Raw genomic sequence first — 18,469 nt, 5'->3', positions numbered from 1 at the left:
TTAAACTTACTTGATTTAAACTTCTGCCAATTTCGACATGCAGTTGTAATGTTCACACTACCCTGGATTCCCCCCCCCTTTTCTTCAGCCTTTTCCAAGATCCTGGTCATTGTAATGGGAGCAGGCGTTTGTTTACATAAAAAAAAAACGTCTTGATTTATTCCCAATAACATCCAAAAGGTTATGCAACATCAGCAGGCAACGAGCAAACAGCGATACCTTTTGGGATGATATTTGGAGGTCTAGCCTATGTTAAGGAAGTTTTTAATGTAAACAAAGTCTGCCCCCATTAGAATAGCTCAGATCTCGGAAAGGGCTGTGTTGAAAAATGCAGCATCACCGGGTACTGACAAGTCAAGGGTAGCGTGAGAAACACCATATTGAACTTGGCAGAAGTTGTCCATTAAATTGTTGACATGTTGACATGTTGAATGCTGAAATGTGAGAACACAATACCTTTCGTAAGAACTATCCATATATAAACGTGAAAATGAATCAGTCTCGTTACCAGTGAAAGAATAACTGGTCACGCTTCATGACTACTTCTGTCATTAAGCTGTTTTTCTTCTTTTTTTTGACAGATTCTCTGGAAGCAAAAATAACCTGTAAACTTCCATGGAAAAGACACTGCCACCCACACACACGCACACATGTACACGCACACAACATGCAATAACTTGCATACCGCAGTTGCAGCCAGATATCAGAAAATGCAAATTCATAGGCACCGTTCTCATTGTTACAACTTGAAGTGAAACACAAAACATTTGTAACGATTAATAACAATTTATTAAAAGTTAAGAAAAAAATCAACAAAGTGTTTGTGTAGGCCTACATAATGTAATGCACTACTACGCCAGTGAAACGCCTTACCATTCATATTTGAAAACTTAACTACTATTGTGCTACACTACTACAACATTACAGTCTTTAGTAATACACTATGACTAGGTCAATTCCATTCCAAGCTTTACAATAGGCCCTGTGTCTCAGCGCATTTCAACTTGCGCTACACCCTCTCACGTGAACGCCACCACAACATTGCACAGGGTCTTTAGTAATTCATTTGCGACGACGGGGTCATTTCCATTCTGCCAACAACACAAACACACAACAAACAAACAAGCAAACGCTGTGTCTTAGTGCATTTTAACTTCTACTACTACGCTCTCACGTGAATGCAGGGCAAGGCCGTCCAGCCTGTCGGCCTGCTGAGGGGGTCTGAAGGAGCCTGCTGTGTGTTTAGCCTACATACAGTACTGTACCTCCCCTGTCTCTGGGTCCAGGGCTGGCCCGGGGGAGAAATAGGGCCCGGGGACTTTTGGCTTAAAGGGGCCCCTCATAATTAGCGGCGGCGCAGAACTGGCTCACCAGTGGGCCCTGCACCCTTGTGGGTCCCTATTTTCAGAAAACAAAAACATTTGTTTTAAACATTTCTGAAAATAGGGGCCCACAAGGGTGCAGGGCCCATCGGGAAATGCCCGCTATGCCAGATGGCCAGTTCAGCACTGTCTGGGCCTCTAAAGCCCCTGTTTAAAACGTACTCATATTTCTGAAGCTCTCTCTCTCTCTCTCTCTCTCTCTCTCTCTCTCTCTCTCTCTCTCTCTCTCCATGCTTCATGTGCCACTCAAGCCGCTGGAGGTGAGACGATTAGTGGGAATCAGGTGCTTTATCCAAGCATGTAGACTGCCGAGCCGACCTCCCACCACCGCGACTACACACTACCTCCACCTTCTCCCGAAACGGTTCCCTTTGCCCTGGATAGTAGATGAGGGAGGGCGGGCGGCCGGGAGGGCAGGAGGAGGGGATTTCTTGGTAGTGCCCCATGCCTTATACCCGCTGGAAAAAAAGGAGAACGCAGAAAAGGTAGACGTAGAAATTCGCGTGGGTAAAAACAAAGCAAGCAAGCACTCAGACTTGGAGCATGGTTCACCACGGTCATCCACAGGGTGCTTTTTTTTCTTGCTACACACACATTATTCACGCATTGGGTATCATATGGCATGTCATTCCATACCATGAGGAATATGGAGAGAAAGGGGGTATGGTTGGAAACAGGGTAAGAGGTGGGTGGTCAATTTAATTTAAACACTGTGTGTATGTAGAGGTGTTCATGCGAATGCTACACAAAAGTGGGAAAAGGACCAGAGAGAGGGCCGGAGGGATGAGACAGGCCAGGGGCGCGGGGTACAGGGGTACAGGGGATGGGGTACAGGGGACGAGGTACAGGGGTACAGGGGATGGGGTACAGGGGACGAGGTACAGGGGTACAGGGGATGGGGTACAGGGGACGAGGTACAGGGGTACAGGGGACGAGAGTGGCCAGAGAGGGTTGGCGGCCCCGCTGCCCCTGGGCTACCGCTGGTCCACTTTCCCCCTGATCCTGCTTAACGCAACAATGCTGCCCTCCCCCTGTCCCACAACCATGGGGCCCATGGATTTGTACATATGCGTACGCACCGCATCTGAGCATGTGAGAAAAGTGTGTGTGTGTGTGTGTGTGTGTGTTATGTATGTTTGCATGTGTGTGTGTGTGTGTGTGTGTGTGTGTGTGTGTGTGTGTGTGTGTGTGTGTGTGTGTGTGTGGGTAGAGTGTGTGTATGTGTGTGTATTTGTGTGAGTATGTGTGCAAGCAAGCACACAAGTGTGTTTCAAATTCCATAATCATGAGTAAGTTGTAGTGTGGTAGTGCACTATGATGTACCCGTGTAGAGTGCATTGCTTGCATACCACACTTGTGTTGGCTGTGAATGTCAGATGTGTAGGGAGGTTAACCAACTCACTCTGTCAACAGACCCACAACAGACTTACACTCTTCTCCTACAGTCAAAGCTACATACGGGTATTTGTATAAGAGTGGACTGTCAGAAACTGGATATTCAAGTTCAGAGGTTTCACCGGTCCGGTCTGGTGCATTTAAGTAAGAAAATGGAAAACGCCAACTAAAACCGGCTTTCCGCATTAGCTTTAGGGCATGAGTTACTCACACACTATCAACATAACAGGCTATGAGCCAGCGAAGTTGGAGCCTCCACAGAATTGGGTTGTGACCTCTTTTAAGGAATTTGGAAATTCGGCGGCAAATGATCGGCTTTCCAAAGAGGCAAGTGATGTGGTTCTAACTGTGGAAGGAGCAAAAGGAGATGAGACTTTTTCTCGAAGAGTTTACTTCATTAAGGCTGGATTCGGCTGACACTGATTCCGAGTAACTTGGGAGAGTCACACGACTCCAGTGCATCTCCCCTTTAATCTGCTTTGCTGCGTGTGGTGTGGTCCCTTTTGAAAGCAGAGAGCCCAAGATGATCAGTCATGACACCTCCCGGCTTGATCTCCTTTTCTTTTTTTCCTTCTTCGTGATTCTTCTTCATCTCTCTTTCTCTGTGACTAAAAAGATGGGCCAAATTGAGGACACACACAGGTCATCTGATCTAATGTCAAGGGCAAAGTGGATGTAATAAGACAGCGATGAACTTCTTCCACTGACAACAATGTAGCAGGATTCACTGTAGCATGTGATCTATTTTTTTCCATTGTAACGGCACGATTTGGTAATCATTGGCGATTTTTAACCTTGATGCCACGCGATGACCATCCCATGCCTCTTCACGTCAGAGCGCTGTAGTAAAGGGGCTCAGGGCTACGTATGTTTATACACAAAACCATGTGACTCCATTCTTGGTGTGTAAGCCAGCAAGGCCACTCCCTTTTCCTCCTCCGGCTGATGCAACGCGCTGGTACATATAAGGTGCTGACCATCCCCGCTCTCATAAAGACACGCAGATTCCGGGACATCATTAGGACTAAAGAATTTGCGTATATTCCATAATATATTGACCTTCATTTTTAAAGTACATAGCCTACTTGCATCACTATTTATATTTAGTATTTTTTACTTGGTACGAGTATCAAGTGCGTTATTTATTCTTATTTATAGAGGATCTGTAACAATAACTAAATCCTCTAGACTTGTAGCCTATTGGTACCTGGAATTAATACAGCTAATAATTCAAAGAAATTGTAGGTGGCCATCTTTTCTGCCGGTTTACAGCGCATAAGGGATTTTCTTATAACCTACCGAGACATTCGGAACGCGTCGAAGGTAAGAGTCTGACAGACCATTTGAAATTGATGCCGGTTGACCACAGACAATGAGGCTTCTTTATAATGTCATGTGCAATGCATGTGTACGCTAATTGAACATCCTAAACATGAACAGTTTTGTCTTTTGCTCTGTATTCGCGAAAATGATGTAGCATGTGCAGCGTATCGATTTAATTCGATTTTGGTGTCTTTGGGTGTCACTGGATTCAGGAAGAGGATGTCATCCGTTTGTTTGACGGCGGTTACCAGGGCGCAATGCTTGTATCGGTGGTTTCACGTTAATTAAGTCTTATTATTATTTCTTTCAAATGCTTAGAGCCTTACCTCGTGTCAGACAGTCAAATGTAGGCCTACTGTCGAAATTACTAAATAAATAAATATAGCCTAGCACATTGTAGTCTACAATTATTGGCACTGCAGTCTTGTAGCCTATCTGAATGATTAAATCCTGACAGTGAAATGGCGGGGCGGGACCCATGCGGCATGTGGGCTGAATGAAAAGTTATTTTATTTAAAAAGTGATGTCCTTTCACATATTGTTCCTGGCCATTTGAAGACACCGAACAATTGTCTCATTGAATGTCGGTTAATGATGCAATTACGCATGGCGCAAGCCCTGCCCAAAAAGACACAGTGTCCACAGCAGCGCACATGTCTTTTTCACTACATTGTATTCTAAGACAATATCATAGTAGCCTAATAACGTTTATTATGTCTCATTTATTACATTGTTAACAGATAGGCTATTACCAGCCATGTGGGTAGGCTACGAGTGTTGTAGACATGACAAAGCCTTCACTGAGACCCAAACTGCTTCTTTAAATTAATGTATTGATGTCACTAGCATAAATGTCTCTGTAAATGTTTAGATTGTATGGAATTTGAGCAATGGAAAGATTTCCAGGCCAGATTTACTCTTTGCGGCATTGTTAGGCATGCGCATGGTGTCTGAAGGTTGAAGACAGACTCGATGCCGGTTTGGTATTTTTCCATTCCTTCCGATGAGTCAAATCCCCCCTCCTCCCCCTGACGACTATGGTCACATGACCCTCCCCGATTTATGTGTTGCTGGGTTGCGGCGTTCTCCATGTATTGATTATTCATCTGTTTGGTGGGGGGACGCCACGTTCTGATAGAAAAAAAAAACAAAATAGTCTGTTGGTGAATACAGAATGACAGCAAAAAAATAAACAAACGTCCCTGCTCTTTTGTGCGTTGTCAGATGAAAGAAGCAAAAACAGAGATGAGCAGGTTGAACATCGCACCTGATGAGGACAGCTGCGCAAGCTCCAACAGCAATGAATGTCCCAGTTACCAAGATTGTGGAACCAAGAAAGCTCCAATTGGCAGGTGAATAAAACATAACCGGTGTAATATTTCACCACTATTCTTGTAGGCCTATGGCTATTTCAATGTTTACACATGTAGGCAGTCCTGTAATAATATAACATAATAACAGAATGGTGGACAGAGTCACAGACAATTGAGTCCGCCATAAAATGGTAGTCAATATCGACTTAATTATTCTTTTTATTTTTTTAATTTCAGTAGCCAATTTACTGACCTCGAGGCTGAGAGCCAGAACTTCTTGCCAGAGTACCACTTGAACAAAAAGAAGTATGCGACGGAATACGTAAGTATATGGTCATTCCGGCCCTGTGGCATTTGCTGAGTAAAAAAAGCAGTGTTATATCAACACTTGGGGAGTTCATTTAACATCTTAGACTGTACTTGGTCCCAGAATACTCTCTTTAGTGTTGAATTAACACTGCATTGTTAGCTGTGTATCTTTAAATTCTGAAAAGAAATAGGCATATATTTGTGATCATTCCTAACCAAAAAAAATGGTCTAATCTTGCAGGAAAACCCAGGATCGGCCACCTTCGGGATGTCTGTATTTAACCTGGGCAACGCCATTATGGGGAGTGGCATCCTTGGTCTGTCCTACGCCATGGCCAACACTGGCATTGCACTCTTTGTGTAAGTCCAATCACATTTTTTATTCTTATTACGTATTTCTACGTCAATGGCATTGTTGTGTAGGCCTATCTACTGTACCTTAGATATTTGCTTTTGGATCAGCCAAGTTGTTTTATAGAGAGTACTTTTTGAGTGATTTTGTCTGGTTATGTAAGACAAGGAAATGTAAACATCAGAATTGCGTATGTGTGTGTCTGTGTGTGTGTGCCTGCGTCATATGCTTGAGCGCTCTCGCATGTGCAGTGTAACCAAAACAGACAAAAGATAAAATAAAACAAGGATGCAGGCTCTGAGTCCGAAACCTCTCATCTGATCAACCAATCCTTCACACACACAGCTAGGTTTACGTTTGCTTCCATGAAAGCCAGCACCACCACACCACACCGCGGCACACGATGCCACGCTGCAGCACACCACGCCACATAATACCAACACAGCGCCCCTCTGCACCATACACCACATCCCTTCTTTGATCAGGCTAATGAACTAGGTCACTTTCCACTTGGCAGCCGAGCGAGCAAGCAGGCAAGCGAGGGGAACACGCTCCTCAAGTAGTAGGGCTGAGTAGTGCCCCATGCGCCCTGTGTTTACAAACACTGAGAAGGAAGGAGGGAGGGAGAGAAGGCTAGGGAGGAGAGGAAAGGGGAGAAGGGAGAAGGGAGAGAGGAAGAAGGGAGGAAGGGGGGCAATTCTACCCATGTGGTGGCACACTCCTTTTCTGGCCTCACACACAGTCTCTCTTACACACACACACACAGACACACAGACACACACACACACACACACATCCCGAGGGCCAAGCCGCTTAGCCTGCGTTAATCTCTCTCTCTCTCTCTCTCTCTCTCTCTCTCTCTTTCTCTCTCTCTCTCTCTCTCTCTCTTTCTCTCTCTCTCTCTCGTGCTCTCTCTCTCCCCCCCTCTCTCTCTATCCTCGTATTCCTCTGCATTCGTCTGTCTCTCTATCTCCATTTCTCTTGTCTCTTTCTCTGCTCCCTGTAACCAGGGGAGGGGGGCTGCCCGAGGGTTACATAAAAGCTCCGCAATAGCCTCTCACTGCCTGTACTGCCTGATCTCAATGAGAAGCCAGGCTGAGAACTGGCTGGCTGTCTGACTGGCTGGTTAGCTCACTTGGCTGGCTGACCTGGCCTGCTGGTTGGCTGGCTGGTTGGTTGGGCTAGCTCAGGGTAAAGAGAGATTAGCGTAGCTGCTGATGACTGACTGACTCGGTTTAAGAATGAGTGGGACAAAGCAATGTCATTGAGGTTTTTTTTTCATTTCCTATGACTTGCATTGCATAATCCGATTCAGACAGGATTTTTTTTCTCCTTCGTGTATTAGTTATTTATTATATATATTGGTCAGCCTAGGTAGGCATGATTCAGGAGAATTTGCACAGGAGGAGAAACACAAAATGAAAGCATCAAACCAGGAAAAGAGCGTACAGTACAGTAGAGAGACATGCTATAGTGGCGGGCGGGTTAGAACAGGAAGTGTGTGTGTGTGTGTGTGTGTGTGTGTGTGTGTGTGTGTGTGTGTGTGTGTGTGTGTGTGTGTGTGTGTGTGTGAATCAGCATGCGGTGGTTTTTCAAAGGAAGTCACTTGCATGATGATGTTCTGGATGTGTGTGTGTGTGTGTGTGTGTGTGTGTGTGTGTGTGTGTGTGTGTGTGTGTGGTTATTATTCGCTTGCTGTAAGTACTAGTGCTATGGGTCTGGTGGTCAGAGAGTTTGCAGCAGAAAGTATGGCATAAAGATTAGCATGACCACGTGTTTGTGTGTGTGTGTGAGTGTGTGAGTGTGTGTGTGCGCGCGTGTGTGTGTCTGTGCGTGCAGCTTAGTGGAGGAGTAGTGAACAGGTAATCGCCTCTGCTCTGAGGCACAATGTCCTGCAGACACACACACACACACACACACACACACACACAAAGACACGGAAAAGGGGACAAAAGAATGTGTCACCAAAACGTGACCGGCTGCCTTCAGCTCAAGAGAGATGCAGAAAACTATGTAGAGGACGAAGATGTTTGTATGCGTGACTGTCTGTTTGTGTGTGTGTGTGTGTGTGCGTGTGCGCAATGCATGTGTGTGGTGTATGAGGAATAGACAGAGAGAGAGAGGAAGAGCAGGCTGAGTGTACTGTAAGCGAGCGCTATTGAAAATTGGCTCGGACACCGATGGACGCTGGCCAGCACAGCGTGTGTGTTTGTGTGTGTATGTGTGTGTGTGTGTGTGTTTGATGATGATGGGGCACCTCGTTATGTTGTGCTGCGTCGTGTTAGAGCACCTGTCTAGACGTGTGATGTTCACACCCCTGCTGCATCAGGGCTATGGGTGGGGGCGGCTGGGATGGGATGGGATGATGGCCGGGTGCAGTACCATTAGCGCAGATGAGCTATGGGAGGACCAGGGGTAAAAAAGACGTCGAGTCATTACATTTGGCCAGCAACAACCCCCCAGCATCACCTTATCTCATACAGTCACACGCACACGCACGCACGCACACATACACACACCTCGTGCATACACAATACACACACATACAAACAGACACATACACACATAAACAAACCCTCACATGTACTCTCTTTTAACACACACAGAAACACACACACACACACACACACACACACACACACAGAAACACACACACACACACACACGCCCCTCTTGACAGCTAGCGAAGTACACTAGCGGCTGGTGTTGTTTCATTGATCCTTGAGTCGAGCCTGTGCTGTCTGACACACAGCTGCCCCAGCAGAGCAGAGCGGCACTGCAGTGGTACACAGGGATGACTGGCTTTTAGCTGCATGGGGCTGTGTTGTTTACTGAGAGAGAGAGAGAGAGAGAGAGAGAGAGAGAGAGAGAGAGAGAGAGAGAGAGAGAGAGAGAGAGAGAGAGAAACAGAGGAAGAAGAGGGGCATCTAAGAGATGAAAGGAGAGGGAGACAGAGAGAGAAACAGACAGAGAGAAAGAGAGGGACTGTGTTTACTAAGGGATGAGATAAGAGGAAGAGAGAAAGAGTAGAGAGTGGGATGAGAGGAACGTATGTGGAGATGAGAGATGGAGAGTGTTGTAAATCTTTTATATGTCTGTCTCGTCCACAGCATCCTCCTGGTGGCCGTGTGCATCTTCTCACTCTACTCTGTTCATCTGCTGCTCAAGACTGCCAATGAAGGAGGTAAGACAAAAACAGTACTTTTATTTTGAAATGTTGTTATATAAGTGTGTGTGTGTGGTGTGTGTGTGTGTGTGTGTGTGTGTGTGTGTGTGTGTGTGTGTGTGTGTGTGTGTGTGTGTGTGTGTGTGTGTGTGTGTGTGCGTGACCTACTGTACAAGGTCTGTTTGTCAGATATAGTATAAATGTTCCTGTGTTTGTGTTCCTTTAAGGAAAATGGAGAACTACTGAAGTTAAAACATCACATTGAAAAACAACCTCATCACATTTAATTCACCCTTTTCCCCAGGTTCCATGGTGTACGAACAGTTGGGCTTCAAAGCATTCGGGATGCCAGGGAAGTTGGCAGCCTCCATTTCCATCACCATGCAGAACATCGGAGGTAAGAAGACGACCGGTGACAAAGTGTAGTGGAGGGCCTAAGATGCCTGAATAAGATCTATGTATGATTGAAACATGGTTAGCCTTAATATATTAAGTGTTTTGGAAGCACTTGGCCAATCCTTCTCCCTTTTTTTGCTCAAAAAGACCAGCAGCCCCTTGGTTCTGGAACCTTCCCTATTTTGCCTTGCCTTGCCTTGCCTGCCAAAACTCCCAGGCAGTGTAGCAAAAATGCTGATGGCATGCAGCTTCGCACCTTTATCTAAATGTCAAGAGTTGTTCAGCCAGTAGAGTCCCACGAGGTGCTCACCAGCTCACATTTTGACTAAAGTGCGTTGAGAATGTGAGAAGGGGGGAGGGGAGTACAGTAGAGTAAGGAAGTGGCCTTCACAGAATGTGTGTAGGCAAAGAGTTGTGAGATTTAAAGATAAATCATGTAGTGAGGCTTAGTTGTGTCGTGCATTTCATGCCTTAGCAGTTCAATGTGCTTGGCAAAAAAGTACTGTAAAACACAATTTGCAAAAGCACAAAGGAAATAAATATATATGCACAAAAGGATGAATGCAGATTAAGAAAAATGTAAATGAAATGTAAAATATGTCACCTTGAGTGGAAAATAATCAAGTTTTCTCCTTTTACTTTACAGCCATGTCAAGCTACCTCTTCATTGTGAAGTATGAGCTACCGATCGTGATTCGGTCATTCGTCGGTGAGAGCAACGGGTAAGTTGTGTACAAAGTTTTATTTTCAGTCAACGAGGTTGAACCTAACACCTCAAAGAGAAATTCTTCGAAACGCTGTCACACTGGGTGGTTTTGTTGAGAAAAAAAGAAAACCGCTACACATGGTGGCAGCTAAATTTGGAAAGAGTTTAAGGGGCCCTCTCTCATTTGTGTCACTGATCACAAGAAAAGAAAAGAATCAGCCCGCCACCAGCCAGGGTTCCTCTGAGTCACTTTTAATGAAAAGAAAGAAACGACAGACAGAGAGGCACACTAGGAGCGATAAATCCTTGATGTAGAGAGAAAGGGAGAGAGAGAGAGAGAGAGCACAGAGTTCAAAACATGATCAGAGCATACATCGTAGGTTTATAGGTGAATTGGAGACTGTGTGTTGTCGGTCGCGAAGAAGAGCGTAGGCGATGTGATTGTGATGGTGGTGCTGTGTGTGTGTGGGGAGGGGGCACTCAGTCCTTATTTTTAGCACAGCCAATCAAAGGAACCCTTTTTGTGTCCAGAGAGAGTCTCTGTGTTTCAGAACACATGGAGAGAGAGAGAGAGAGAGAGAGAGAGAGAGAGAGAGAGAGAGAGAGAGAGAGAGAGAGAGAGAGAAAGAGAGAACCTACAGTGACCTAATGCATTATTGGCACTCATGAAACATTCAAGAAGTTTCCAGAGAAGCACTTTCACAAAAGAGGAGAGGAGACGGCGCAGGCCGACATCCTGAGAGATGATAAGAGCGCTCGAGTGTGAATGGCTAGCTTCCTGTTTCTAACGTTGTGGCAGCGTTGCTTTAACATTGCTCTTTGGTTAGCCATTAAAGGGCTCAGTGTCTGTAGCTTAAGGGTTGTGTTGTGACTTTGTTATCTTACGGATTGTAGTAACTAATATGAGAATAAGGAATGAATGTTAGATATACGTACATAAATATAGTGATAAGAAGATAAATGAGTCAGTTGTCTTACGATTGTTTACGATTGTCTTGTAGGGAATGGTACACCAACGGAGACTACTTGGTCATCATGGTCACCATAGCGATCATTCTTCCTCTATCGCTGCTGAAGAACTTGGGTAAGAATTCTCTACTCTTGCTTCTGTCTCTTTTTTTTACTAGTTTCTTCCTCTTGCAGAAATGTCTTCTTCATCAGAGTTGGCAAAGCTGTGTTACCGCAGCTAGCTGAAATGGAGGCTGAGGCTTTGTCGTCACGGTTTAACTAAACATGGTCTTACTTCTGCTTTTTTTTCTGCCATACAGGTTATCTTGGTTACACCAGTGGCTTCTCTCTTCTCTGCATGGTCTTCTTCCTCATTGTGGTAAGTTGCAGATAACACAAAAAAAACATCTGTGTTTTTCCTTCCCAATACTGATTTGTTTATCTCAGTTCTTGCAGCTGATATTTGTGTCCAGGGCTCTAAATTAACTTTTTTTTATCACCAGCCAAAATGGCTAGTGGATGTTAATCTCACAGGCCAAACACACACTCACTAATGCCATGGGTCAAATTGGCTAGCAAGATGGTCTTTTCTACCAGCCAAACTGAAATTTCACCAGCATTTGGCTGGTTGGCTGGTGTTCATTTAGAGTCCTGTTTGTGTCAAAGAGAGGTGGGAAGAATCATATTTATTTCCTACATAATTCAATACGAATCCGAGAGACAATGGGACTTTTGTCTCGGCACAAGGAAGTCTATTGCAGGCCATGGCCATGACACAGAGTCAGGGGCGGTTTAGTGTTTGTTTCCCTAACAAATAGGCCCTTAAGGAAGCTACCAGGCTGGTACTTGATACTCATATGATGCACACACATACACACCACACAGCAGGCGTCATAGTCAACAGGGCTATTAATATGCCAGCTGTGTTTTCAAACAAATGTGAATGTGGTAACTACTTGAATATTTAAGCTGAGAAACACATGCATTACTACAGTTAATGTATTCAAAAGTTCCTGCACAAGGCAGCATGGGTATGGGGTAAACAGTACTGGTGCTTTTGTGGACTTTCTTAGGCGAGAAGCAATTTCGAAGGGTGATAGTTATAGTCACAAAACGATTAGATTTTTAAAAATCAGTGTCCAGTCTGAATTCCAGTTTGACAAAATATTATACTGTACATACTCGGTAACTGAACTTTGGGTTTTATGTGTGATGTTGAGGCTGTGTTTTTGCCACTCTAAAGAGAAAAGAACTGTTTTCTGAAAATGTTTTTTGGCGTTTCTATTTCTTTATTTTTAGGTGATCATTAAGAAGTTTGAGATCCCCTGCCCGCTGACCGCTGACATCCTCAATGCCACCATCAATGCCACTGCTAGCACACTAGCTCAGATCAACACGACTGTCACGGACTATAGCGAGGACACATGCACACCCAAGTACTTTGTCTTCAACTCTCAGGTAAGCACAGACTGCACAGACACACTGTTTTCTTGCATCGATTTCATAGTATCAGTGTCAATGCTGTTGCTGTAACTTGAGACTGAAAGTTGAATAGATTGAAAGAGAACGACGCTAATCGTTGTGTTGAATGTTATTCCTTCACCTTAACAGACTGTGTACGCCGTGCCCATCCTGACTTTCGCTTTCGTCTGCCATCCGGCAATCCTGCCCATGTATGAGGAGCTGAAAGAGTAAGTATTTGAGAGAGAGAGAAAGAGAGAGAGGGAGAGAGAGAGAGAGAGAGAGAGAGAGAAAATGACATACATTTTGGCAGCCATTTTGTTTGTATTCAAAACATTCCACAGCTCTGCTCTCATAGGTTTCTCATAGGTTGTCTCATTTCAGCGTGTACAGTAGCTGTTTATCATTCTTACCATCTCTCTCTCTCTCTCTCTCTCTCTCTCTCTCTTTCTCTCTCTCTCTTGCAGTCGTTCCCGTAAAAGGATGCAGGGTGTGGCCAACGTATCCTTCATGGGAATGTTCATCATGTATTTCCTGGCTGCTCTCTTCGGCTACTTGACCTTTAACGGTGAGTTTATATTCACTTATCCGACACGTGCGCACGTGAGCACACACACACACACACACACACATTCCTGATTCTTGCTGGTGTACTCCCATATGATAGAAATAATTGTAAACTATATGGTTACACTGTTAAATTAGTAAGGACCATCATTTTGTTCTCCTCAAATAACCTTTTTTTCCGTTGGGGACACTTGTATCTCACACGTGTGGCTTTATGTGGTAAACACATACATTCTAAAAGAAAAACGTACACGACAGCAAGTCCTCGGTAAAAGGTCCTTGGACACACAGTTACGTGTTTCACTGATCTGATAATTATAGGGTAGGTGACAAGGAGGGAGGCAAGAGGGAACCCTTTCCCAGCCCTCCCCCAAACAAACAAAAAGCCAATACACGGAGGAGGGCTGGTGGAAAACCAGTGACGTAGTCCCAGGGAGAGAGAGAGAGAGAGAGAGAGCTGCTCTAGAGTAACACCAGTCGCCCAGACACTCTTTCAAGCCCTCACCTGGGCCGGTCTCCAAGCCGTTTCCCCTCTCTCTCTCTTACATAAGCGCTTGGGAAGAACAGGGCCAGTACACATCTGTCCCCGCTGGGTCAATAACGGACGCTGTGTGTGCATGCCAAGGACATAACACGGTGTGTTTTTCGGATGTTCTCTGATTCACTGGCGGGGAGGACAAATTTAAAGAGGCATTATTATGCAAGCCAGGAAAGGCTTTCCCGTAGTTGGTGGAAACACTGTGTTTATCAACGTGGTTTTTTATGCGTATTTGAACTCCTAAAATTACTTGGAGGTGCTTTAAAGGTCACGAATAGCAAACATGAAGTGCATTACCAAACACACACTGACCATAGCATTTTGCAGACATTCAAGTGCTTTGGGACCGATACAAATTTCGCAAACCAGATCTATTTATGTATCGATCAAAGGGCTTCGTCAGCCTAGAGTGCTTGGAATGTTTTGATGTCAGTAAATATAGAATGCCTTTTAATATCACTATGATGCACATACAAACGCACAGTGCACACACACACACACACACACACACACACACAAATAATACGCTTACATAACATAAAACACAATATACAGTATATGTACAATGTGAACTACAGTCTATGGACAGTGTACATACAAAACTCACTGTATGTATGTATGTATGTACTGTACAGTCGAAATTAAGATCTGCTGCGTCCTCAGATGTCCCTGGCCCAGTGTTGTAACACTCTGCTATCTGTCCTCTCTCTCTCTTTAGCCCACGTGGAGCCTGAGCTGCTGCATACCTACTCCAAGGTCTACAAGTTCGACGTGGTGCTGCTCATCGTGCGACTGGCTGTCCTGACCGCCGTCACTCTCACCGTCCCCGTTGTGCTCTTCCCCGTAAGTCCCACTGCAGAGCTTAGACCACCTTATGGCTATTTATGGTAACACAGACACACACGCAGACAGGACATTGTTTTACCCCATACACTGGTGGACAGACAGAATTGTGTCAGCCTAGCTTGCCTTACGCCGTATTACACTTTTTGACTATTTAAAAAAAAAAAAATCAATGCCCAAACGTTCTACTTTGTTCCCAGTCTATTTCCACATTGCACATTGTTGGTAAATCATGTGGCCACTCCACAGCTATGGAGCTGCACATACATAGGCAGCTATGGAGTGCTGTTGAGGTTGTTGTGGACTGCATAACTAAAGGTCCCCCTCCTGTCACCTCTCTTCACAGATCCGCACCTCTATCAATGCTCTGCTGGGCTTCTCCAAGGAGAACTTCAGCTGGGTTCGCCACATCATCATCACCATGGGACTGCTGGCCGGAACCAACATCCTGGTCATCTTCGTCCCCACCATCCGTGACATCTTTGGATTCATTGGTGAGTTTGGGGGCAAGAGAGACCTTCACTGTATATAATATAATATAATATAATATAATATAATATAATATAATATAATATAATGTAAAAGCAGATTTTTAAAAAAAATCAAATTTGAACCGATGTCTATTTTCTGTGTGTTTTCAGGGGGAGATACGTTATGGGTGGCTGCCTGGGCTGCATTTCTGGAAAGCGTAGTAGCTACTTTGTTGGTTGCAATGCAATTTCCCATTGGCAACTACCGAAGTTGCTAACTGCTAACAACTACACTTTCCAGAAATGCACCCTGAATGGCTAACTCCAAAGCTCTGGGCAACAGAGCAATTGTGGGCATTTTGTAGATGGTCGTATGGAGCTCCAAGTCCACCCGTGTCTGACCTAGATGTTCTTCTATATCTTCTTCTTCCTCCTCAGGTGCCTCTGCGGCTGCCATGCTGATCTTCATCCTGCCCTCTGCTTTCTACCTGAAACTGGTCAAGAAGGAGCCTCTGAAGTCCATGCAGAAGATCGGGGTAAGAAAACACCACCAGTCCACTTCTGTACTCCACACAGCCATATTTCACTATAGAATATTCCCACCACTACTGTATACTTCAAGCCTTTTCCAACATGTTGACTGTGTTGGAAGCCATGGATGTCAGATCTTGGATATTCTCCACCACAACTGTATATTCCATGGATGTCAGATCTTGGATATTCTCCACCACAACTGTATATTCCATGGATGTCAGATCTTGAATATTCTGCATCACTACTCTACATTCCATGCTGCCATATTTCAAATCTATATTTCACCTTATTTTTTCAACTACTACTACTATATTGCATATCTTTTCCCAACTTTTGACTGTGTTAGAAGACATGAATGCAGCATCTGGGATCTTCTGTGGGTGACTAATGTCCTGTATGCTCTCCCTTCTCCTCAGGCCTCCATATTCCTGGTCAGCGGCTTCATCGTGATGATCGGCTGCATGACCCTCATCATCGTCGACTGGATCCACACGGCCGGCATGGAGCCCGAGGCACACGATAACGGCCACCACTAGGGGGTGCTTTTCTGCAGAAGGGTTGAATGAAAGCACCTGGAGAAATACCACCACCCTGCTTTTGGTAGCAAGAGGCCTGCAGTGCCTCTTCACCCAGCTTCCCTTCAGATGAAACGAATGATGATTATGAAACGAAAAACGATCCGAACCGCTTTACAAACTGCTAGCAAAGATGCTGGAGGAGGAGGAGGAGGAGGAGGAGGAAGTGATGAAGATTTAGTGTTGTTGCTCTTGTATGACAGCACAGAGCAGAAAAACTTTACCATTCTGAGAGAATGTCCTGGACTTTGTACAGTATGCTGTTAGGCCACAAAGTTGGTATTGATGTTTTTTCTTACATATATGTGCTTTGTTTTGTTACTCTTTTATTTTTTTGTTTCATCGTTTTTTTGTGTTTGACTTATTTTTTTGTTTGTTTGTTTTGGCTTTGTTTATTTTTTGTAAAAATAGTTCTGGTACGGTTTTATCTTCTGATGGTGCCTCACTCAAAGATTGTAGTCAACTTTTTTAAGACATTTACAGCTCGCATTCGGGTGATTATCTGGATGCGGGCGTTTTGTTTTTGTCTTTTTCGTCAGTGTTCTGGGTTGGCTAAGAGTCGGGTAACGTTAACCCAAAGCCAGGTGTGAGCCGGACACTCAGTCAAGGCAACAGCAGCATTTGAATGCAGACTGCACACTCTCTAACTATACTCAAGGCAAAACAAGTGAATTGTTGTCATCATAATTTTTTTTACGGTTGCCAAAAAATATTTCTTACTGGTGTTTGTACCTGTAAAAGCACTTAGTATTCAGCACACGTGAACGTTTTTTTTGTCGGCGCACATGGTTGCTAGACAAGAAGACGAACTGTATTTAAATGACAAGGTTGGCCTTTCCCCCCCCTTGTTGACCGACTCGATCTGTAAATTACTCCAATGATGAAGTGAACAAAAAACCTGCTTATTCATAGTCGCTCACTGTAAGCTGGGGTGAGAAAACCAGTGATTTTTTTCTTTGATTAATAACTGTATCTCACTATATAACCTTATTCATGAATTAGGCAGAAAAAAAAATATGTTGAGGAAAAAAAACTTAGTCGCTCAAAAATGTTAGGACTGGACATGTTTGTTGCTGTCAGAACTCCCACCAAGTGTGGAGCACTACTATTGTTTTTCTTTAAAAAGAAAACTGTCTCTTTAAAGAAAAAATATACATTTTTTTATTGTTAAAACCACATATCGTGGTTGTAATGTTACCTGTATAACTTGCAAAGAAAAGAAAAAAAGAAGAAACTCTTTCTTAACTGTAAAAAAAACGCACATAACCAAAAAAGAGGGTATGCTATTGCTGGCCTCCATGCAGCTTCATTGACTGTATAAATGAGCCTTCATCCGCAAGTTTGTCACCATTGCAGTGTTAACTGTTGGCAGCTGCTCATTTTGGTAAAAAGAAAAAAACACGAACAGAAAGAGAGAGGGAAAAAAAGGAGCTTAATGAAACAACACGTCATGTCTGCTTGTCACTTTGTTGTCTGCCGTTCGTGCCCTGAAATGTCATTTTGTTTGCAGGCACATTGGGGGTGACATTTCACTGTGCTTCCAGTCGCTAACCTCAAACGAAGAAAAAAAAAGAAGAAATGTCATCCAAAAGTTTTATTGTCCAGGATTATTTATGAAAGAACATCATTGTAATTTAATCTATTTTACTATATTTATATACTGTACATATGTGTATATATGCTTCATTTTATGTTTTGAGCTTGTTTTTTTCCCTTTTTTTGTTTTTCGTTTTTAGTGGCAGTCTCTCAAGCCTTTTGAGAGACTGTCAGCCAGATCATGTCACTGTAGAGTTTTGTTTCTAAGAAGTCCTCTTTTACTGGTACAAAACCATCGCTAAGGCTGCCCTTCACCCACTCTCTCTCGCACCAGCTTCACACCGCTAGCTAATTGTGCTACTGTAACTCCACACTGAATCCTACCTACAAACAAAATCTTAAAAACATCACAAAAAATTATAGAGGAAATGGTTTACATGATCGGACAGCTGGCCGATATTGTCAGCGCCCTTCTAATGGAGTTGGGTTGGGCCGGCACACACTTTATTCACCCGTTGAAAATGCTGTACGACTCCCTTACGGGCCCTGGGAGAGGGGAGAGGGCATCCCTATAAGTGCTACACTCTTGTTTCAATGAAACACTATGTATATCCTGTAAGAATTGTCAAAAATTAAAAAATCCAAGATAACCAAA

The 18,469-nt window shown here is 44.1% G+C and overlaps 1 protein-coding gene across 2 annotated transcripts; it reads left to right on the top strand.

The window, feature by feature from the left end:
* Nucleotides 1–3,777: 3,777 nt before the first annotated feature.
* slc38a2 (solute carrier family 38 member 2) lies at nt 3,778–18,469 on the top strand. 2 transcript variants are annotated; one of them, XM_063217324.1, is made up of 16 exons: nt 3,778–4,100; nt 5,325–5,452; nt 5,654–5,735; nt 5,964–6,082; nt 9,185–9,258; nt 9,545–9,637; nt 10,283–10,358; nt 11,344–11,426; nt 11,611–11,669; nt 12,590–12,748; nt 12,902–12,981; nt 13,219–13,319; nt 14,575–14,699; nt 15,046–15,193; nt 15,608–15,705; nt 16,120–18,469. In XM_063217324.1, exons 2-16 carry the CDS (start codon nt 5,325–5,327, stop codon nt 16,237–16,239), a joined length of 1,545 nt encoding a protein of 514 aa, XP_063073394.1. In that variant the 5' UTR covers nt 3,778–4,100; the 3' UTR covers nt 16,240–18,469. The 2 variants fall into 2 exon arrangements, with proteins under 2 accessions (XP_063073394.1, XP_063073393.1); XM_063217323.1 differs by having other exon boundaries at nt 5,651–5,735.

Source organism: Engraulis encrasicolus, chromosome 15, assembly GCF_034702125.1.
Source record: "Engraulis encrasicolus isolate BLACKSEA-1 chromosome 15, IST_EnEncr_1.0, whole genome shotgun sequence".
NCBI lineage: Eukaryota > Metazoa > Chordata > Actinopteri > Clupeiformes > Engraulidae > Engraulis > Engraulis encrasicolus.
This window is presented reverse-complemented; position numbering and strand designations above follow the sequence as displayed.